Source organism: Scomber japonicus, chromosome 23 (genome assembly GCF_027409825.1).
Source record: "Scomber japonicus isolate fScoJap1 chromosome 23, fScoJap1.pri, whole genome shotgun sequence".
NCBI classification, from domain to species: Eukaryota; Metazoa; Chordata; class Actinopteri; order Scombriformes; family Scombridae; genus Scomber; species Scomber japonicus.
Genome location: NC_070600.1, coordinates 7,234,938 through 7,257,856, shown reverse-complemented (window position 1 = coordinate 7,257,856; position 22,919 = coordinate 7,234,938). Strand labels below are relative to the sequence as shown.

Genomic DNA, 22,919 nt, shown 5'->3' with positions numbered 1-22,919 from the left:
CCTTCAGGGGGGAAGAGATTGAGAAAACTGATACAGTGAGAAAGCTTTGGATTAAGTGTGTGTGTTCCTTTAGACTTACCCCAATCTTTTGCGGGGAGCGGAACGGCACCGACTTAACCAGGCGGAGGTAAAAAGCAGCGGGTAGGATGAAGATGAGCATGGTGGCTGCAGAGGAACCTGCAACACAAAAAAGGAGTATGTTATCAAGGACTTGAAATAATCAAAGAAGGATTTATATTTATGTATGAATATTTTCCCACTGATTGTAGTTCTTTAAAAGTTGCAGTTTGAAATATTTACACAGTACAAAAATTAAAAATGCAGAAAATACTATTTACTGTAACCAGTGGACTTTCTTGCATAGGCATATACACTGAAGTATGTATGTAGTAGTATGATGCTAAAATCAATAAAAAGCTGAGTATCTGAATGCATTTTACACTGCCTTTATTAGTGCTGCATCTTGCATGTATTGTGCTCTAATGTTAATTAGAACCATGGAATTTACAACAAAGCTTTGCTATTCATTTTCCTTCTTGATTTTCCAACATAATTGATTTTTTCTGCAGTGTAACATGATGATAGAGACATGTCCAAATATTGATACTGTTTAGCGTGTGTGTGTGTGTGTGTGTGTGTGTGTGTGTGTGTGTGAACACTGGGAATGTGAGATCCAGTGGTCACAAACTGCTCACGCGACCGCACAGCTGACACGATCCGACACTCTAAGCTTCTGCACTTCCAACGTCTTTACTTCATAAAACGACCCCTGAACTGTAAGCTCTAATCAGGCCTCTACTGCCACTCTGCCTATTACAGTAACTCATATTTGTCTACATAGTTTATAGGTTTAAGTTGCAGAGAGAGCTTCATGGTGGACATGAAACCAAATCTCCCTCACTACACTGTAACATTTTGAGTTTCCAAAAAAACCCCAAAAAACAAGAAAGAAATCTGAGCCGGATGTGTACATCTGTACAGGTACTCACCGATGAAGCCGAAGATGTCTCTGATGGTGGGGACGAAGATGACCAGCATGTTGTTGAAGGCCAAGATGCAGGCGGCGATCAGCATGTGGCGAACCCAGCTGAACTCTCGCTTGCTGAACAGCAACGTGGTGATGGAGGAGCGGATCTGGAAATACCACAAAGCGTTGATGTTTTAGTGTTTGGCTTGTACACACTGAATCAGACAAATGAACATCAACATTATAACAAAGCTGTAGAAAGGTCACAATAAACTGACTGTGACTTCTTTTTTCATTGACTTAAGACTTTAAAAGTCTCAATTTGATATATCAAAATAAAAATAATGTTGCATTAAATTAGAACAATAAATTCTAATGAGTATAATGAAACGTGGCACTTTTGTTTCTTTTTCTGCGTCTGCCTAAGAAACAAATCGTTAACAACAGTCTGCGTGTCTGTTGGCCTGCGTCTGAGGCTGATTCCCACACTTGGCCACTGACCGAAGTGTGTCAAGTACTACAATTGCAAGTGTGTGTTTGTAAGACTGTGTGTGTGTGTGTGTGAGTGTGTGGGAGGGAAACAGAGTGAACGGCTAAGACGCCTGGTGCTGCTGAACCACAGGCAGCCTGTTCAAGCCTGTAGTGGGTGAAAGGTTGCAAATATCAGGTGAAACCTGAGGCACCCTGAGCTCCATGGCCACGGGGGGAAAGGTTACAAGGGGCGGTGCTTACAGCGCCCATTCAAAAAGGAAAGGGATTATCTCCCGCAGTGCAATGGAACCATGGGATTGCATCAGCCGGTAGTGAAAAGAAGGCGGGCTGGCCTGCAGGGGGGGAAGTGTCTTTACAAGAAGCTGCTATTGTCACCTGTTTTTTTTTTTTCATGCTTCCTTCCTCTTTCAGTTACTATTCCTACATTAAAGCAACTGAAGGCCACCAGTTGAATTACAATCATGGCAGACACTTCAAACTGTACAGTATGAAGAGATTGAAGTGAGAGAAAGAACAGTTTCGGAGAAAGTAACTTCACTTCTTTATTGACTTCACCTGAAAAGGACAAAGCAAGTGCAATCTTTTCCTTTTTAAGAGGCACTGCTGGCAGCACACCACATGCTTCCTCTGTATCCTTTCAAGTCGGACTTAAGCACAAGATTTATATCCACTTAGCATGGTACAGTGGAAAAAAATCACATTAACTGGATTTTCTGCACTGTCAGGTCGAACCAAGTGACCTCCATCATGACTGTCAGGGGGCACCGAGATGACGCCTCCGCTTCACTGTCCACTGCCAAAAAAGTGCCATCCTTAAAGCCAAAATGAATTTCTTATCTAAGATAATGACAATAATTTAAGTGTATCCCTCCAAAAATTCTACAACCATGCACCTACCTCTCCCACCAGCTGTTGCATAATTAGGCTGGCTTGGAAAACTAGAGCCTGGACGGGGCATTTCTCTCCAAGGCTCCAAACTATTCAGCACCCGACTGTTACCTGGCGCAAAGCCTTTGGAGTTCACCGTGTGATATTTGCACACTCTTTACTCCTACTCTTTACCTGTCAGAGCTGCTCCCCCTTCCACACACACACACACACACATATACACACATAGTGTATGTGGACGGACTAGTTGTATTCAGCTAGATTGGCCCAGCCACATCTGGGTTCAGCCACATCTTAGCTACATGATTAACTTCTGCAAAATGACTAAAAATTGTAGAAGTAGATAAATACGAATCACTTGCATAAAGGAAAGTCCTGATGCTGAGAATGAACTGAAACTACACGTGGCGAGGTGAAAGTCCCTTTTTCAAGCAGAAATATCAACAGGAAAGTTTTTTTTGAACACACAAGCACTGAAGCATGACATAAAATGAGACAAATAGGCTGGGGCCTCACACTTCAGATCAGTGGCTCCTCAACTACAACCAAAACAAACCCATGAGCTACACAGAAGCCCATGAACACATGATTCAATGAATGTGCACATGAGCTCTCTAGTGGCGACACTGACTCTCTGCAGCATTTCAACTCCACATCAAGCACACAACACACAGCCAGTTTTTTTTTTGATGAAAGTTTATCCATAGAAAAAAGCTGACTTGGTACTTTTCCTAATGTAATAAAACTGAAATTGTGATACCACTTCATAAATCTGCAGTAAACCTTTAATAACATCAACCTATTTAGTTGCCAGATTGTGAAATATCTCTCTGGCTGCTGTTCATCCTCCTTCTGCGTGACAATTGTGTTGTGTTTTCAGCTCTTTAGCTCATCAGGAGGACCACTCAGAAATCCTGTTTGACCTCTGACCTCCTGGAAAAGAGCTTCAGTGCATCCGGAGTAAAATTCATAAACAATTCATTTTGTTACATACTTGATAGATAGAAAGTAAAAGATGATTTGTTAAAAAGGTTAGACCCATCAACCTTTATTGATTGTCAGCAGAAAGTGATTATTCATAACCTGGCAACCCAAACATTGTTCTTAATAGTTTATAACATATCTATAAAACATTACTAAATGTTTTATTAACCATTAATAAAGGCCTTAGTTACAACTTAAGTCTTGGTCATCAATAAAATCTCTCATTGTCCAAACTGGTCACAAATTTAATCCAACTACACAATTTAAACTAACATACATAGATCTGACAAAGGAAGTGGAAAGCTGCTAATGTTAGCACGCAAGCTAATAGCTAAACGCAAACTTTTATTGTAGTGTTTGAAATAGTGATGTAGACGTTTTGTGTTATTAGTTTGTTCAAGGGAACCAAAGACAGTCCCCCATCTTTAAATGTAAGACAAATTAAGTCAGAGTAGACAAATAAAACATCAATAAATAGTTATAAAATGTTTAGCACATTTAGCAAACCCGTCATTTAGCAAAAGCAGCTGATTTTGCCTTTAGAAGTATTGGATAAAAGGACCAAAAGAGCAGTTTTTAAGTAAGAAGACACCAACTGGTAACATACGAGGCTTTAAAGACACAAAGTCGGGGCGGCGCAACACAAGGAAAGGTCTGAATTAAGACTGAAATTTTACAACATGATGGTAAGACATAAAGGTGACGTTGGCGCAGTTAATCAGCTCGCTTGTGGCCCTCTCCCATGGTTTCGACCTCCAGCCGGAGCCTGAGAACTGGGGCATGTTTGACTCCACGTAAAGCCTTTTCATTATGTACTGAATCCTGGCAAAGCCCTGTGTGATCTGGCCTCTGTTAGCATCTATCCTTCACGTGACTGCACACACACACGCACACACACACACACACACCCACACAGACATGCTTTTACGCCTCAACACGTGTCTTCATACGCTCTCTCCCACACATACACAAACATTCTCTCTGCTCTCATATACTACTTCCCCACTGGAGCCAAGGACAGGCGGGAGACAAAGCTAATGTTAATCTCTAGCTGAAGGTCGACAGCATTTCTTGCAAAATGAAGGTCAGGAGGATTCAAGGCGAGATTCTCAAATGTCAAATGGAAACTTGGCAGAGCTATGGAGCGACTCTTTCGTTTGATCTGATGCCTTGCATGCATCCAAGTGTGTCAATCTGGCAACTGCACCACAGCAATATAGTTGAATTTACTGCAAGGATAGTGATGATCAGTTAATTAAACCTGGGTGCAACAAGTTCATTACGATTCAAACTAAAAGCTCATTTAAAATTGTAACTTTTCTCCACTTTCAGAAACAACCCCATCAGCTATGTCAGCCATTTCATTCACGTTATTTTCTCAACAACTAGTGCTTATCAGTTAAACTAACCTATGCAAAGCAGGCAGTGACTCATGTATTATGATAGACATCTGTACAGGTACATGCAGGCCAAAACCAGTTCTTAACACCACCTTACCAGAAGGAATTTGCTTCACCTTTTTAACAGTCACCTAACAAACTATAGTTGACAAAAAAAAAAGAAGTCTGCTTACGTTTCAGGCTTTCTCTGTCATCAAATTTTTATATTCTCTGTTATCTCGGGGCTCCTCTCTCTCATTCTTTACCATCTGATATTTTCACTGGCTTACCTTTTTCTATTTTTAGCTAGTTTCTTTGTACAGTGTAAAACAAACATAAAAAACTGTGGTCTTAGTTCAGTTTCGAGCAAATGTGCAACATTCAGGCTTTGTTTTGTATGTTCTGAAATTATATTTATGGTATATTGTTATCTTTTGAATATTCCATACACTACTCGTATTGTTAGAAGCCAAATTCTGGAAAATGAACCTATTTGACATCCATTATCATAATCTTGAACATGCAGTTTTAACAGTATTTACAATACGTGCACATGAACAGAACAAAATTTCATGATTTTTTGGCTATAAATGAAAATTCCCAAACTATCATCCCTCACTGTGTTTAATGCAGCTCAACCATGCAGATTTCTCATCATTTTCTATCATTAAATGAAAACATTTAGAGGATTGGGATGGCTTGGCAGAGGTTTTTGTGTCTGTAGCCCCCCCTCCCCGCTCCTGCTCTTCACTGTCTTTGTGGCTCCGCCCCACTATATCCCTGAAGGTAGCGGTCAGGGTGAGGGTTTTTCCACTGTCCACTCTGAGCCTGTAAACTTCCACTGCAGAGAGGGGGATTCTCTCTCTCTCGCATTCCCTTCGACAGAAAAAACAGCAGTGTCTGCTGAGGTGGGGGGAGTGAGTGTGTGTGTGTGTGTGTGTGTGTGTGTGTGTGTGCGTGTGAGCAAGAAAGAGAGTGTGTTTTGTATGTGTCAAAGAGATATGAGACTGAACAGGAATGTCTATTGTCAGTCTATGAGTCATCATGGAAATGGCTAAAAACTCACTGATGCCTGAGCATGACTAAATCCGTGGGAGTGAATATTTTAAGAGTATAAATAAATGGCGACTTTATATTGTGTAATTGAGATAAAATGTGTGTGTGAGCTGCTTCTAGATGTGTGTTTCCATGACACGGCATTGCTGCATCATTCTGTCAGCACTTTCCCGTGAACATCAACAAAGCTGCTGCCCCCTGGTGGCTGCCTGATGCAATTACAGCCACTTCAGAAATCATACAAGAATAAGCAGCTGCTTGTCTTTACAAGTAAGTTTGTGTGTGAGTGTGTACATGTGTGTGTGCATGTGTGCATGACAGTTAAAAAGGGGCCATTAGACTTCCTCTTGGTCAGCAGCCATTTTTGTTACCCTCGTGTCAAATATGGGCCAATCTAAATTTAGCCCATGACCATATATGAGTAGGGAAGGGAGAGGAGTGTGTGAATGAATGTAACCGAGAAGATAAGTTTTGGGCAGTGGACATTACACATCAAAGTTGGCCTTTGACCTTATTGTTAATAAAATGAGGAAATATACACAAACAGTGAGACAGGCTCTCTTTTCCAAAGCTAAAAGTGTGTATGCATGCATGTGTGTGTGTTGGTGTAATTAAGAGGTGTGGCCCTTTACGACCTCAGCCTGTGTGCTTTGGGATTTGAGATGACGAAACAAGCAAAGCGCAGACCGAACAGTGTGTTCTTTTTACCATACTGCCAGGAAAAAAACAGCTTCGGCCAGAAAATGACACACACACAAAAAAAAGACTTGCTCTGCGGCAAATACAAAACACAGTCTGTAAGCAGAATGACACAGAGTCGCAGTAATGTTTCAATGAATGAATGGAAATGATTTTACAAGTGGCTGGTTGACGTGGGGTGGAGGGCAGAGGCCAGGTATCTGAAATTACAAGGGCGGTGCGTGTTTGTGTGTATTTGAAGAGCATGTTTGTGCGCTTTGACGTAAATAAAATTATATCTGTGGTTAAATAAAACTCATTTTAACGATGCTGAGACAGATGAAAGAAGAAAAAGATTGCAGTGCTGAAATGAAAATTGGTGTAAAAACCCTCAGAATAAGCCTCTGCAAATTATGTTTTACACCAAGCACAAATAAACTGCACTGCGGCTTCAGGCGTCTCCTGCTTGTCCCAGGAGGAGACTGGCTTAACAACTTATTAGATTTTTTAAGAAACAGCAACAAAGACAGACTGTGTGTGTTTATGTCTGATGTACTTACAGGGAACAGCACGATGGGGACAGTCAGTGTGACGGCGGTGAGAACAGCCAAACGCACCAATAGCAACATAGTGTCGAACTTGTAGACCTTGGTGAAGGTGTGGAGCAACTCTGCCTCCACGTTATCTGCATTGGAGAAGAGACAAAGACAAACATTTGTAAAGAAAAGGTAACAGAAGCTACAGGCCAGTGGAGGTTTGGCTAAGAAAGTAGAAGTTTAACTGCATGACGCAATTTAAGCGATTGTGTCTCTATGATCAGAGTTGATTATTAAAAGGAGACATACCACACACATTTCCAGGTTCTTTTTTATATTCTGGGGCTTTTGCATGATTTAAAGTAAAAAAAGCTTTAGCTCCTGTCAGTTCAAGGCTGTTTTCCCCATGCACCTGTTTAATGTTGTCAGTTCGACAGGAAACTTCGACATTTTGATATTGACTGGGAGTATTTTTACCTTTTTTCACCTCAAGTTTTGGAACTATGACACCTGAAATTATAACAAGATATAATTCCCATTCCCCATGTCCCATTTAATATGTATCTGTGTCTTCTTACCATAAAAGGTGAGGTAGCCAAACAAAGCCGACAGCATGTACATAATGAGCATAGCCAAGATGGACAGGTTGGAGACGTTCTGCATCTTTTTCCGGCTGCGACTGCAGAAAAAACCCAAATATACCCATGTTAATAGAGGTCAGAGCATATTAAAAAGGCTTTTTTTGCATGTGAAGGAACCCTTGATTGAAAATGAAGGAGCTTTCTTACTCTTTTAGCTCACTGTAGATTGGCAGCACCTCAGGATGGCAGACAAAGGCAAAGGCCAGGATGGGCACAGTGTAAGCCGTCTGGAGAAAAAGACATATGTTTCAGATGGAAAAATTCTACTTTAGGCAGTAAAAGACATCCACTGTGAAGTGGAAGATTAGTTTGTGTTTTAACTAAATGCTTTCTAGAGATGGAAAATAGACTACTAACACAGAACATACTGCAAGTTCAAACTAGCTGTCTGTTACAGTTAACTGTCATCTTCGCACACGTTCAAGTGCTACCTTTGCCAAATGATTAACGAGTGTTGAGTTAGCACTTGTTCTTTGTGGTTGGCTTGGTGTGGCATTTCTCTAAAGGATTCACCTGATGTGGCTGTCACTTTGATATTTCCAGTTGTTTCATCCACTTAGAAAACAACTTACCTGTGTTACCTGCATTCTTTAAAACCACAACTCTGCTGCATCAAGTTAGAGCAAATAACTTGGTGTCCCAGTGTGAATAATGTGACTTAGTGTCATATTCTTATAGTGATTCATGGTTATATAAGCCAAGATACAAATCCCTAAATATACAAACATGCACACAAAAGCCAAAACGCACCCTAAAAACCCCACCTTAAACAAACATGTCCTGGCAAATACTTGGCATTCTGTTGGATGGATTTGTAAGCTGTAAGACGCACTTCTTTGTGTTTCCACCCTATTGAGTTCTACCATCCTAAATTTAGTTTATTATTCACATTTTTGCATTTGTCTTGATGTTCTCTTTATTTAACAGTTTCTTCACATTTGGAAGACCTTTAACTTTATACTGGGTCCTTGTAAAGTCCTGCAGTCGCTAATTCAAACGGTAAGCAAAACAAAACCCGCCTCTACATTACAAAAGTCACACCCTTTTACCTTCGTCAGTGAGACTTAAGACTAGGTATGTTTACAGATAAGGCTGAACGCTGTAATCTGGACACATGTTTGGGGTCAGTAGTTTGCAGTCTACTGTAAGCCAGTCAAAAGTTACCGAACCAGCCTTACACGTTAACCCGTAGATCTCAACCAAGCCTGCTGTACCTGTGAGTTGAAGATAAAGTATTTTGGTGTGCACATCTCCTCATCGTCGGGGTGAGGCTCGACGTGGACGCCAGTGGAGTGATGGGCGTCGTGTGTGCCCAGTGCCGCCGGGGAAACGTCAGCTCGGGAGAAGTCCATTTGCACCGAGTTGTTGTGTAACGAGTATAACCCAGGCATGTCCGAAGCATTCATGCTGAGGTTGGACGAGTGGTGGTAAAAGAAAGGAAGAGGGCAGGGCAGCTGGGTCTTCTTGTAGATCAGCTGGAGAAATAACAATTAGATCTCACGTTATATTGTTCTAGTAGCACTGTATGAAACATGCTCTCTCAAGTGGTCTTCATAGAGGTTACAGCTTACCACTATGAGGGTTCAATTTCCTCATCTTTGGATTTAATATCTAAATTTAGTACACATTGAAACAAATGGTTCTTCAAGTGGGAGAATGTCAGCTTTCAGTTCCACTTCGTTAAAATGTGAACCGCAGTCACAGGTTTCTAAACAGGGTACACAGTAATACAGCCTGTGGTGGCCATGTTGGAGGCCTCAGAAGGACAGGGTCAAATGTCATGCTTATTAGCACAACAATCAGGTTAACTTTCACTGCTGTGTTGTTAACAGTTCTTACTATTATGCTAATAAAAAGCTGAACTTACCACACCCAGGAAGAACACCATGCAGGAAAGGGAAAAACCACTGGTGTAGCCCAGATAGCCTACAGAGATAGAAAACATCATGGATCAAAAATGCAAGACTACTTAACTGACAACAGTTATATATACTACAGTTTGCTATGGACCTCAGCAGGGGTCACATCCCATTCTATGTTGTAACCCATAAGGAGCAGTTTGAATTGAGTTACAGTGAGAATGAATCCTTCTTCAGGTCTGGACTGAGCAGTAACCAAAGCCACAAATGCAAATGTAATGGTAATAAATGCCTAAATTGTCACTGTGGGTTTTATTTATTAAATTCAGCTCTGACATAAATGTTTGACCCCATTTGCTGTTTTACGTCCAATTTTCTTAATTGCATAATCTGGCCAGTGAGCCTGATGTGCAGCCGTCTTGGAGCAGAGGCAGCTGAGGCGACTCTGACTCTTGAGTTCATAAATTACATGTGAGCAGTGGAGCTGACTACAGGCTTAATAGCAGCGCTCCATTACTGTAACTCCTAATTGCCAGAGCTGACTAAGGGCTGGACTAGTGTTAGATTACTCCTGGTTATGCAGAGCTGATTACAGACAGCTGCAAGAACCAGGAGGCACAGAGGATTCTGGCAGAAGGAAGTGACATGGATCCTGCCTCACACAATTCAGTGACAACATATGAAGTATCTGAATTAAAGTTAGCAAAACACAGTGAAATAGAATAGTGCACCACTGAAGCTTAAGATAAACAGCACACAGACACATGGTGTATCCTTACCTAGATTTTTAAGTAGCGACAGAGGGAGAATGATTCCAATTGACACAAACACCACCAGGTAATTTCCGTTCATGTACCATTCACTGAAGACACAGCACAGAGAGGACAAATCAGAAGAGAAACACACACAAAAATGTACCTTAAATATCTTCAAAATCATAAACACATACACTCACCCAGAGATTTCTTCTAAACCCAAGAAGGCTCGAATCACTTCAGGCAGCTCGTATTTCACAATGAAGAGGTAGCTGGACATGGCTGCAGGAGGACGAAAGAGACATGATAGAGAAAATTAGACTCCCTTAGACTCGAACTCACTGACTAAATGAAAATCCTTGTTTGAGATACTACATGTTGTCTGTTCAAAGCAGTAGTGGAAAGTAACTAAGTACATTTACTCAAGTACTGTACTTAGACTGTTTTGGCGTGTGACTCTTTGCAAAAAACAGTGTCTACCTGTAATTTAGTATTTGTATTAAGGAAATGACTGTGCAAGATAAATGAATGTGCAACACTGTGCTGTAAACTATTGTCTTTTAAAAATCAAGCTGAAATGCAGATGGGTGAAAAATTAAAGGATTAACAATGTATTCTCCCAAAGGTGTTGAACTGGCTTGTTCCGGTGACTGTGAAGGCCAGGATATGATTAATTTTCCTACTCATCAAACCACAGAGAGACCCCTCATGCTCTCATGGAAGCATAAGCATTCTCTTTGTTTCTCCACTCATCTTTTCAGCTGTTTCCTTCATTTGTTTCCAATGTGCACACAGTGATTAATTGCCTACCTCCGATGTTTTGCATGATTATTGATCCAAATGCTGCCATTTTCCCAGGCCAACCAAATGCTCTCTCCCCCAACTTTTCATAGATGAGGGATCCTGACCGAACAGACGAGTTTACAGAGAATTAGCAATTGAAAACAAACAATTCAGACAATTCAATTGCAGACACATAAATAAGACAAGGGAGTGACCATTATAAAAGCATCACGTGTAGTTTATACAGTCACCTTTGTTGTTCTAGCTTTGTTCCAAAGTACCATTTAACGCATACATTATTCTTTAAGACATTCCTCACCTTCTTTAACCTCTTTCGTCTACTTTTACTTCAGTTAATGTTTTACACTAGGCCCTTAGGGAAGGGTGTTAACATTTTGCATCTAGGACATGAAATTAAACAGTATATATTGTAATTCCAACAGTGCCACTCATATATAACCTATAAATCTAGTGTCTCAGAATCTGAAAAATGCTATCTCTGTCTCTGTTTCCTATTTGGGTGATCTGGATTCATCATGCAATCCCTTATGGGGCTCCAAACCACCAGATAGGAATCTACTGTTTTAGAGTAAAAATTTTGAGTTAAACTTAGATACCAACCTCCTTCTTTCGCAGTCATAAGGAGCAGATGTACAGAATACAAGGAGAGGATAGCCACACCGACGAGAAGGATTCTGCACAAAGAAGGACAGTAGAGGTCAGCTTTGAGTAAAAGACTGTGACACATAGCTGATGACAGTGATACCAGCATCACCTTGTGTATGAGGTCAGCTTAAGTATTTTTAATCTAGACAGTAGAGAAGTTGCAGAGTAGGGGGATGAATCGTATGACAACTGTCTGGAATAGGTCAAGTGGACATTCATACCCCCCAAAAGAAGGTGCTTTGACTTAGTTCTGGCAGGTGGGCACTCTTTACAGTTTTTTTTCCAATACAGAACTAAAAGGGGCTGTGACATGCTCCCGATGCTTAGATGTAGGTGTTGTTTAATTGTTTCATTGTTGGGAGTTCATCTCAGGGAACGCTGCATGCTTCAACATGACTTTAACATGCAAGACCAGGGCAATGTAACATCAATACATCCATTTGTTGCTTTCTCCAATGGCACACGGCCCACTAAAAGGGTGTTACCTGAATGACTGGGGGAGTGTATATTTTTACCCAGTTTAATTAGTTTTTAAGTAACAGCAATATCTCTCTACTCCACTGATACTTCTGAGAAGTGACACCTTCAACGCTTCCTCTCTCTTGTTCCCTGTAATATCGCCAACTCATGAAAAGGCCATGCAGCGGAGGTATGAATACTGGATTGTAAGGGGAGGAGGGGGGATGCATTTGAGGGGTGTAGGGTGACAGCGGGGTGTTGGATGTTGGATGTCAGCCATGAATGCTGATAATGCAGATGCACGGGACAGACTGACCCGGGTGAAAGATGTCAGAGGAAATGGGGGCCAAGGGTGCAAGAGTTCAAACCTTTCTGTGAGGTAGAGCTGTATTCTTAACTTTTTAAAAAGGCAGTTTAGAGAAAATGGAAAATATAAAAAGATAAACATCTACATTGTGTCAAATCTGTGAGACTCTTACAATGCATGTAATTGTAGAATAGATTTTGTAACTACCTGCCTGTCCTGTCATGCCACTTCAAGTACACACCCTGACATTCAATGTTTTATTATTCTGTTGTAGCAATACTCACGTAAAGAGCACAATGCCAGTGTTTGCCATGGCGTAGGACAGACCAAGGATGCCACTGCCCATGATGGCGTTACTCAAGTTGAAGACAGACATCCCAAATGAAGCATGGCCGGGATGCTGATAAAAGGGAAAAGAGAGAAGGGAGAGAGATCTGTATGAGAAAATGACGTAGCACTGACATATTTACCCAAGTACAAGGTTATCTAAGTATAAATCACATGCAAAACAAGGTGCCCCATTTGGCTGCTTTTTGCATGCAGGATGGCCATCTGATTTTATCAAAATCATCCAAAGGCCAAAAATACAGCATAACTTGCAATCATGTGTATGCCATTGCAGCGCACATGCTTTTGATTTACTAACATACAGTTATACTATCTTCTAATAACATCTGTGGCTGTTTTCACAGTGACGCAGAGGCTCCTGATCCATGAATGCCTTTATACAAACACACTTTGATTGTAGGAAATAAATTGAAGGCATAAAACTGTCCCCCTTTCTCTAGATTATTAAAAATAGGAACAAAATAGCAGCTCTGGAATGCAATCCTTGCTTATGGAACACATTGTAGATACTTTCTGAAAGATGTCTTGTAGTGTCATGAATAAAAAGGTTGTTTGCTTCTACATCCTTTTTTGTGTTGAGATTTGTCTACATCCTCGTCAGTTATTGAGAGCCTGCTTTCGAATTGATGGTAAATTGTTTCAGTGCCGCAAATGAATAAGGCTGCTGCTCTCGCTTGTTTTCAGGATTCAAAATGTGTAAAATATCAAGGTAAACTATATACTCTGACTGATAGACAGACTCTGTGAGTGTTGTGACTTCTTACATATTCTTCATGGTATTCCTCATATTTCTTCTTCTTCATCATCCCATTTGACAGGAACTTCTGGCTCTCTGCGTCATCATTATCATCCAAGAATTGACTGCAAAGATCAAGAAAGAAAATTTACCATTGTGTACAAAGTAGGTTGTTCACTTTGTGTCACTTCCTGTGATTATATATACAGTGTGCCATTTGTATTTTGTGTCCCACACAACTTCATTTATATAAGCATTTTAAAAATATATTATATAAGTAGGTGGGCCTGGAGTTTCTGTGTGTAAGAATGAATGGCAACTACTGGTGAGGTTGAAGATTGCAACCAACCCTTCTCCCTCCCCAGTCAAGGTGTGTAGGAGGCACCTACAGTGCAACATTTTGCAAGTGAAACTTGCAAAATGTGAAAGGCCCTCTCAAGAGCCAGTGTTTGGTTTGTCCATTCTGAGCTACTGTAGAAACATGGCAGTGCAACATGGCGAGCTGTGTGGAAGAGGACCCACTCCCTATGTTTAAATAAAGGGTTCATTCTCAGGTAAAGAAAACAAAACAATTCTTATTTTCAGGTGATTATACAGTAATTAAAACATACTTATGGTTATTATATTCCATTTCTACCAAGTCTGTTCTGCTAGATTTGCAACTAAATTTTACACACTGCACATTTAAGTAAGACATGTACATCACGTATATGTATCTCTGTCTTGTGCTCAAGAGTAACCTTTAACATGTCAGGATGTGTGATGCAATCAGTTCTGACCAGCTGACATCTGTTGGTGGTAGTTACTTGAGGTCAGCTGGATTTGACAGGACCTTTATACTATGTAGAGAATTTTAAAATGTACAACAGTCTAAGCAGCCACCAATGTTATACTGGCTCCAAGAATTTAATTTACTACCATGTCACTGCCTTGAAGTCAAACCAGCTGTGGATGAATAACCTAATTAATAAACTACATTAGTTCTAGTGTTGCCAAATTACGATTCACACCCTGACAAACACCATGTTTACAGGCAAACAATTAGTCAGGTTACGGGAAGAAGAATTTGGAGAATGTGTTTATGGAAGGCAGTACAACCTGGTTGTAGTAAAACCCTGGTCATTAATCACAGCCTACCATATTTGAGATCAAACTTGGCAGTGTTAAATGTTGCACCCCAGACAGGGTGAGACTTCTAGAGAAAAGCTGTTAACAAAACTGTAATGTCAAACAACTGTTGGTGCCCACTCGCACATGGAAGAAACATAAATCAATCTCATGGTTACTGACCTGTCGATGGTGGCCTTCTCGGAATCGATGGGCTCTGTGAAGTCCAGGCTGTCATTGCTGTCATCGTCAACATCTGTGGCGACTTTCCTCAGCTCCATACGATCCACAGCTCCCGGCATAGTGGTTCGCAACAGAACGAGAGAAGGAGAAGTTTGATGCCGATTTCAGGTTTTGGAGTTTATAAGACCGTGATGCGCTTCTTCTTCAACCTCAAGTAGACTTTGTTACCGAGAAGAAGAGACCTAAAACAAATCAACAAACAAAGAAGTGTTACAGGGAAGTTTCAGTGATATATCTGTTAAGCTTTCTTGCCACTCCATGGTATCGACTCAACTCTATTTGCTTTTGGTGCTAGGTACTTTTCCTAATTTCATTTTCCACTGCAGATAGCACCCCCCCCCCACCCCAAGTAAAGGTGGGGTTTGCAGGGATGACTATTGCTAACTGGTCATACACAGCAACAATACCCACAACTTGTTTATCGCTTTCATTCATAAAACAAGGAAGAAGTCTAGTACCAATTTACGATCAATTTAAGGCAAGAAGAGGACAATTCTCTTCTTGTAAATGTAAACTTAGGATTTGTTGTTGGCTTTACGACTCATTTAAAAAAGACAAGGAGTGCCAGTGAGCTAAGAGCGAGAGAGAGAAAGAGTGAATGAAGAGAGGGAGTGGCAGTAGAACAATTGTTGCATAGATGTTACATTCTAAAGCACAAAGAAACAACCATCAAACACTCAACCGATGATCTACTGTGGAGACAGATGCTCTTTTTTTTGCAGGATGTCCTCTGTCAAACAAGATGAATTCTAGTGACCTAGTGATTGACCAATCAGTGGTCTGCAGTTTTTCATATCACCTTCTATTATCTGCTCAGCTTTCTTAGAAACTCAACAGATGACGTGAACCCAAAAAAATGCGATACTAGCTAATATCTACAACTTTCGCCTGATGGAAAACCTAAAAAGGGCAAGTATAGTTGAGCCGTAACATATGATGGAGAAGTCACTTTGGAAGTCTCTGAACCATTACATTAGCAACATATACTAGAAAATAACCAGTAGCTACTGGCCTGTAACTTAAGTTGACCACAAGAATGCCAATTTGCAACTGATTACAAGCTTGCAGACACATGTAATGTATTGTCTTGCCTTATCGGTCTCCGGGGAGACTTCTGGCCTTGAGGAAGAACACTCTGGAGTGAAATGAAGCCCTCTAGCCCACAAACAAGTCAATCTCATTTCCTGGAACTGAGGGACTGTTTGTTGCTACCTTGAAGAGGAGAGTTGGGGCATGATGCAACATTGGTGCCTCTCATATACCTTCACTAGGACTAGCAGGGATGAAGTCCTGTTAGATTTATTACAACAGATTTCCATTTTATGCCAGTTTGATTTGTTATAACAACAAGATAGATTTGATGTGTGATGACGGTCAGTAACCGTGAATAAAATACAAAACGAATTCTCCCTTGGGTGTCTTGAGTCAAGTCAACAAACCCTTAAACTGGGTCATAGATGCAACGGGTTCATGAGCCCATCTGACCACCACCATCAACAGGCTCCCTTATTCATTACTAAACCTCACCCACTGCTATTAAAGAAAAGAAAAAGCCAACAGGGCCACATGGGGGCACACACTTACATTTTCCATTGGCAATGTTCATTATTAGGTTATGTAAGGACATCAAAAGGTGAAGCCCCTATGACTATAAATGCTACTAACAGCCAAATTAATCACACTGCTGTTTGTCTCTCGCACAAAGAGCTCTTTGATTAGGTTGGAAGAAAAGACCTGAGTGTTCCTCACTGACAACACAGAGAAAAAATAAACCGTGGAAACAAGTACACAACCACAAAACAGAGACAGTACACACAGCAAGGGCCACAAGGGTTTACAACAGCAAATAAGTTGCATCGATCCTGCAGGTTGCAAACGCAGTAGAATTTAATGTATGGGTGCGATGATGAGGTGGAGATGTTGATGGTGTTTCTGTAGGCATGATCTCTCACTTCTAGGTAGTGTACAGTGTGTTCTTTAGAGTATTTTCACTGATAGAAGCTCTGCATGCTGCTATGAGAGCAATAAGAAGGAACCAGTACAGTAAAGATACGGCTCAGTAAACCAGACACTACAAAAATAGAAGTACTCATTATGCAGAAGCTCCTTTCAGAGTTCTCTTTAAATCTGTATATTGCACTATTACTGAACATGAAAGCAGCATGTTAATGCTGTAGGTGGTCATGGTGGAACAGGTGTTATTTTATAAACTTTTGAAGGTAAATTCTTCATCTAAAATGTAAGTAATAACTGCAGCTGTCAAACAAATGCAGTGAGAGGTATAAGGTAACAAAAGTTAAATAAAGAAGTACAACAAGCTCAAAATTCTACATAACTACTGTACTAATTTACTTAACTCAGCTGATCCCTACATCATTGGTAAGTAGACAACTCTCCTGAAGACTTGTTCTGCAACTGTGAGCTAATGAGGGAAGTTGTTGAGCTAGATATTTGCATCACAATGTGTGTTTAATGTCAACAGCCCTCAGAATGCCTTCCTACAGCTGCTAACAATGTCAGAGGTATCAGCCACCACTGGGCTTGATTTGGCTTGACTAGACTTTTAAATTAAGTTGTAGTCATTGATAAGGTGTTGTTCCTACTGTGATCTCTCTCTTCGGAAGTAGGCTGCCCTAAAACTTGATATGTTTGAGCCAACAGAGATTAAGCGGGTACATTACCGTTAACAACTGCATCATACACACCAGTACACCTAATCTCTTAGTGTCGCTCTCCACTGTGTGGCGAGAGAGAAATCAGAGACCGGTTTCACTTTTCATTGCCAAAAGGATTAACATGTCTGACTGGGTTAACTTCACATGTTCTCAAGTCTAAAGCCGCCCCTGTTACAATCATAACATTAGAGAAGCACACGTTTGCCAGAGTGCCCCCGCTCTAACTTTGTATAGCTGAGCCGGACTGCTGTTCACACCTGAAATTAAATGAATGTGTGTAAAATGCATCTTGAGAGACCACTTGGTGCTAGAATTCAGCTCAGCAGAAGACACTTGCACTTTGCCACACAGATGTACGAGAAGATTGCAGAGGCTGTTTGTATACTGAAATCTGCCTTCATACCTCTAATCAACCATACCTATCTGTAATCACATTTCCTGCTGTTTACAGCTTCACCAAGTATTCAAAAAACACCAAGCACAAACTATTAAACTTTGTTCTGAGTCAATAAGTTTAAGGAGCGAGCCAAGAGATCACACAAATTCAGTTTGAATCAGAGAGTTAAGAGACGTGCAAGCCTCTTTTTAGCTGAATTTGATTTACAGAATATTCTACGGTTTCTATGTGGTTAGATCAGTTACTTTATAATATAAATTGTGCAGCCATGCAGAAATGCTGAAAAAAAAAACAACCATCAAGACAATGTAATGACCCGATTCTGTATGCTTCTGCAAATGGTTTGAAAATCCAAAGCATTTTAAGAGAAATATCAGATGCATCACTAAAAGATCCAAAACCTTCCTTCTTCACTCTGAAAAAACTCCTGCTACCTCCTACGTCCTCCACCCAAACAAAGTCTTGCATCAGCCAACTGCTTGAGAGCGCAAAATTCCTTCAGCAAGTCACACTGCAAGTTTGAGCTAAATACACGTTCAGGAGCAGCTGCGTTCACAAACACTGCCTGTTGCAGCTAGAGGAACACACATAGAAAAAAAAGCAAAAACAAGGATTTCCAAACCTTCCTGTTGCCATGTTGCTGTTTTACGAAATCAGATTCTGTGTGTTTGTTGCCAAAAGTTCACATTTTGATGTAAAGTACAGAGCAAATTAGTCAAATAGAGATGACATACTCACTTACTCAAAAGTTCCTTAAAGAGGTTTCGGTGTTGTTCTTTTTTCTTTTTCTTTTTGTGAAAAAAAATAAGTTTCTAGAATTAACATTGAGTCAGACGACTGAATGGATGAGGGGCTGGAGCTCTTTTGTAACTCAGGTGAGAAAGGAGGCTTTTAAAAGGGAGGAGGGAGGGCCTCTGTCAGCCAATGAGGACACAGATCAGTAAGGCCCCTTCTTTGAGCTCGCTCATTACCCCAACCCTCCTCCTCCCCCAATACACACACATACACACGGCTGCTTCATTAGAAAAGAGGAAGAGGGCCAAAGCAGGAAAATACTGTAATTTGGGACCTCCAAAAAAAGGACAATTATTACAAAATCTAAAACCTGAAATTGTTAAAAGAACTAGTGATCATATAGATAGAAAGAGATAAGGTTTATGTTTGTGTATGATGAGAAAACAGGCGTCTAAACGCAAATATTGCCAGAAGCCCCACCTCCATCAGACTGAATACACCAGCACGCAGTGACGCGGTTAAATATCGTCTACCTCTTCAAGACGTCATCACGTGATATGTCACGTGACTATCCAGTTTCATAGTGATGTAAAATTATACAAGTCACACACATGGGAACCGATGAGGCGGGGGTCAGACAGAGCTATTGGCTCTCATGGGTGGACCGACTAACTGACCACACACATACACACACACACACACACACACCTCCCACACTTTTCAGTCCCATCGTGACAGTACTGCCTCTTCTGTACAAACAAAGACACACGCGTACTTGTTTGCATACGCACCTGTGCACACGCTGGCACATGGATGACAAACTCGGCTGTGGGCAACTGTCAGTGGTGTGTGGTAGGCTGTGCCACCGGCCGACCAATCAGAGGACAGCGTTGGGGATGTCCCTTTGCCCAAGGTCACGTACATGTTAGGGATGAGATTTTATCTCTGTCCAAAATACTTTGAATTGAACTTGCATTGAACTCATGAACAAAGTTTATCGACTTTGTTTTTAACACGTTTTTCAATGAGGGTTGAAGATTTCTCTCCACACACAGAGGAGCGATCTATCAACTGGAGTTAAAATGACAGCTTAAGCCATAAACTGGTTCAATTTAAAGTTTTCAAATGTAAGCAAAACCCTTCAAAACATCACCAGCTGCAAAAGATAGAAAGAGATGGTTGTTATACAGCATTGTTTATCATTTATTACAAATCATTATTTATTTCTGATTAATTTTTTGCCAACATTAGCCACCATAAGCTACTGCGTGTACCAGACATAACAAGGGGCTACCAGCAAAACGGTGAAATGAATTGAGCAAAGGTGTGTTTTATGACTTATGAATTTAACTTTCCCTTTGTAAGAGGAGGAATGTGTTTTTTCTTCTTTCAGAAGTTCCATAGTCTCTCTTTCAGTCCAGGAAAATTCATCATCTAAGCTATATGAAAAAAGCAGCCAAAGCATAGTTTGCAGACTCACAGCCCATCCCCCCCTGAAAGAGAAATGCAGCTTTGCTTTGGGTTTAGTTATGTGGGTATCGGTTACTTTGGAAAAAATGAAGGGAAGCCCCAAGAAAGATGAAAGTTTGTATGCAGCCACTCCAGAGGACAACACAGCCAAGCTGAGTGAATGGCAGTGAAAGCCAAATTCCCACCAACAGTGAACTGCTCGCCATGATTTTCCCTACAGCTGCAGGGACATTCCTTAAATGGCATGGCAGTCCGTGAAGTGTGTCGGCCAATCACCTGGGACTAGAAAGCTGTTCCTTAGCCAATCCTGCGACATACCAAACAGCGATTTAGCTGAGGGGGTTACGGGGGTCACAAACAGTTCATAAAGTGGACAGCAGCCAGCTATAGAAGTGCCTGAGCTAAGGGCTTGAGGTCAAAGATACCTCACACACACCCACACCAAAACAAAAAGACTTGAAGTGTCCAGTCAAGGAAAAGAAAACATCCGTTTGGTATCTCCATAGTCAGTTCTTTGTCTCATTTGCAAAATAAACATGTTTAGTGTGGCTAAACTGGACATGATGAATGATAAAGTAGTACATCTGTGGCATCATCCAGGTAAATATGGTATAAGATTGTCTATTTCACTGAAAACATCACCATTTCACTGATAGATCTCTCTGAAACAGGCTGGTCTAAATTGGACAAAATCCTGAGCTCGCCCATTGCTTTCTTTCTTCAGTTTCCTTCTGATTCTCTTCTCTTTCCAGTAAATGTTGCTCATGTTCTCCCCTGCTGTCTGTCCGTACCCAACTCGCTCAGCACTGTGCGTGAATTGTACCTCTTTTAATTAGTATTTTGGTAAAACTGTATCCTGTTCCTGGCAGAGTCCGCCTACTGAAGAAACACTGCCAAAACACTTTGTCTGTTTCATGAAGTTCCCTAAGCTAGATTTTTTGTGCCGTGAGGAAGAAACATGTCATACCTTCTTGGTTTTGTTTTGACACAGGGTTTGGTAAAGTGATTGCTCAAATAAGACTTGGAGATGAAGTAACATTATTTCAGTGTAATTCAGTTCCTTTAGGTAGTTGGTATACTGCTTGGTTTGACCCCTGCAAGCATTTGTTCTAACTTAAGGCACAAGACTTCATAAAAATCCTGGCATAGAAAGTTTTCTTAACAGCCAAACACTGTAAAAAATGTTCTCTCTTTTTGGCTAATTACCGTTTAACTGCATTTCCTGAGGTGGATGTGTAAATGTGGTAACTTCTGTAGCAGGAGAACAACACGACAACAGTGTTGACATCATCCAGTAACACAGGGCCAAGGGGTTCGTTTCCATCAGGGATCAAGGGGTTAACAACCTCTCTTTTTGACCAAAACATCTCTTGTACCTCTGGTTGTTTGAACAGGCCAATCACTCACACGCAGTTGTATCAAGAACCGCATCACCCTGCATTTTGTTCTGCAGCCGATAGTCAGTGATCATTAGTTGGAATTTGAAGGCATCTAAATTAAGCCTATACCTCTCAACCCCGTGTGACTGGCTGGAAATACCACACACAGTCTGCTGATGAATCATTAGCCAGATGACATCCAATAGCCACCTCAATACAAAATAGAAGACACATTTTCTCTTAGAAAAAATGAAAAACATGCAAGGTAAAAGCATTGTCTCTCCTGAATAATACCAAAAGAAACCTTTGAAGTCTTTTTACATGTTTCAAAGTGCATGAGCCTCTTCAAGAATTTCACATGTCCATGGTGACAGATATTTCTGTCCCATGCGTGCAAAATCTATCAGCTCTTCTCACTTGTTTACAAGTAGGCCACTGCTATATGACATCACATACATCATATGACACTTAGTCATTATAAGTGGAAATGAGTTCAACACTTGTTTTTTGCCCATACAAGAGAGATCTCAAGACCCTTACATAATGACCCTCAGAGTTAAAAAAAACAAAACACTATATATCTGCTTTATAACAAGTTCTTTAACAGTTTAAAACATGTATTATACTATAGACTGTCACTAAAGAGCAATCTTACATAGAACACACTTTATCTAACTATAGTCACTCAAATCAGTAACATCAAGTAGCTTCAAATTCCCTTTATGTTCATTTGAGTTCATTTGAGGCATCAGATCTGTCAAACAGCTTATGTTCCATCAAAAGGTAACAAAAACAGTGTTCAGATGAAACTTTTGCTGTTTTACAGAGAGTCAGGATTATTTTTTGGCCAGTAGTATTACTGTGAGATTGGAAGGCAACCTGTGAAGAACATGTTCATTATTTCTTAAGCTTTAGAGGTGGTAGTAAGCATATTTTGTTGCCTTTACACAGAGCCATGCTAGCAATTTTCTGTTTCCGGCCTTTATGCTAAGCTAAGCTAACTGGCTGCTGGTAGTAGCTTCATATTCAGCGTAGTGCCATTCCCAAAATATCGATCTATTCCTTTACGAGCCCCTTAGCTCTAAATGCCACTGTGTCACTGTCATCTCTGGTATTGGCATGGTCTTAGAAACTTCATCCATTCCACAGCTGCATGAGGTTGTGATTCTTAGAAAGTGAGGGCTTGTTCAGGCAATGGCTCTCATGTAAGTGGTTCAACCAAAGCAATCGCAGCTGCTAGTTAAGCTCGCCATGCAGCAGAGATTTACAGCTGCTGGTTACAGTCAGTGCGATGACTTTGGAGGCTACTGTGCTTAGTCGTAATATGTAACCGTCATGTCCTAGTGTAGAAAATGGTGAAGATACACGAATACAACCAC

At 40.8% G+C, this 22,919-nt stretch overlaps 1 protein-coding gene across 3 annotated transcripts in view; it reads right to left on the bottom strand.

Annotated features, from left to right (window-relative positions):
- slc38a4 (solute carrier family 38 member 4) overlaps positions 1-22,919 on the bottom strand; it is a 33,855-nt gene that overhangs the window by 4,261 nt on the left and 6,675 nt on the right. Inside the window, exons 1-15 of one of the 3 annotated variants that reach the window (XM_053314114.1) lie at positions 18,699-18,834; positions 14,825-15,066; positions 13,563-13,659; positions 12,735-12,850; positions 11,640-11,713; positions 11,046-11,138; positions 10,436-10,517; positions 10,260-10,342; positions 9,489-9,547; positions 8,836-9,096; positions 7,769-7,848; positions 7,559-7,659; positions 7,005-7,129; positions 990-1,134; positions 80-177 (exon numbers count right to left, since the gene is read on the bottom strand). In XM_053314114.1, the coding sequence (XP_053170089.1) occupies positions 80-177; positions 990-1,134; positions 7,005-7,129; positions 7,559-7,659; positions 7,769-7,848; positions 8,836-9,096; positions 9,489-9,547; positions 10,260-10,342; positions 10,436-10,517; positions 11,046-11,138; positions 11,640-11,713; positions 12,735-12,850; positions 13,563-13,659; positions 14,825-14,943 (1,533 nt within the window). In that variant the 5' untranslated portion in view covers positions 14,944-15,066; positions 18,699-18,834. Of the gene's footprint in view, positions 1-79; positions 178-989; positions 1,135-7,004; positions 7,130-7,558; positions 7,660-7,768; positions 7,849-8,835; positions 9,097-9,488; positions 9,548-10,259; positions 10,343-10,435; positions 10,518-11,045; positions 11,139-11,639; positions 11,714-12,734; positions 12,851-13,562; positions 13,660-14,824; positions 15,067-18,694; positions 18,835-22,919 lie in introns of those variants that run through there. The other 2 variants (XM_053314115.1, XM_053314116.1) reach the window with 2 other exon arrangements.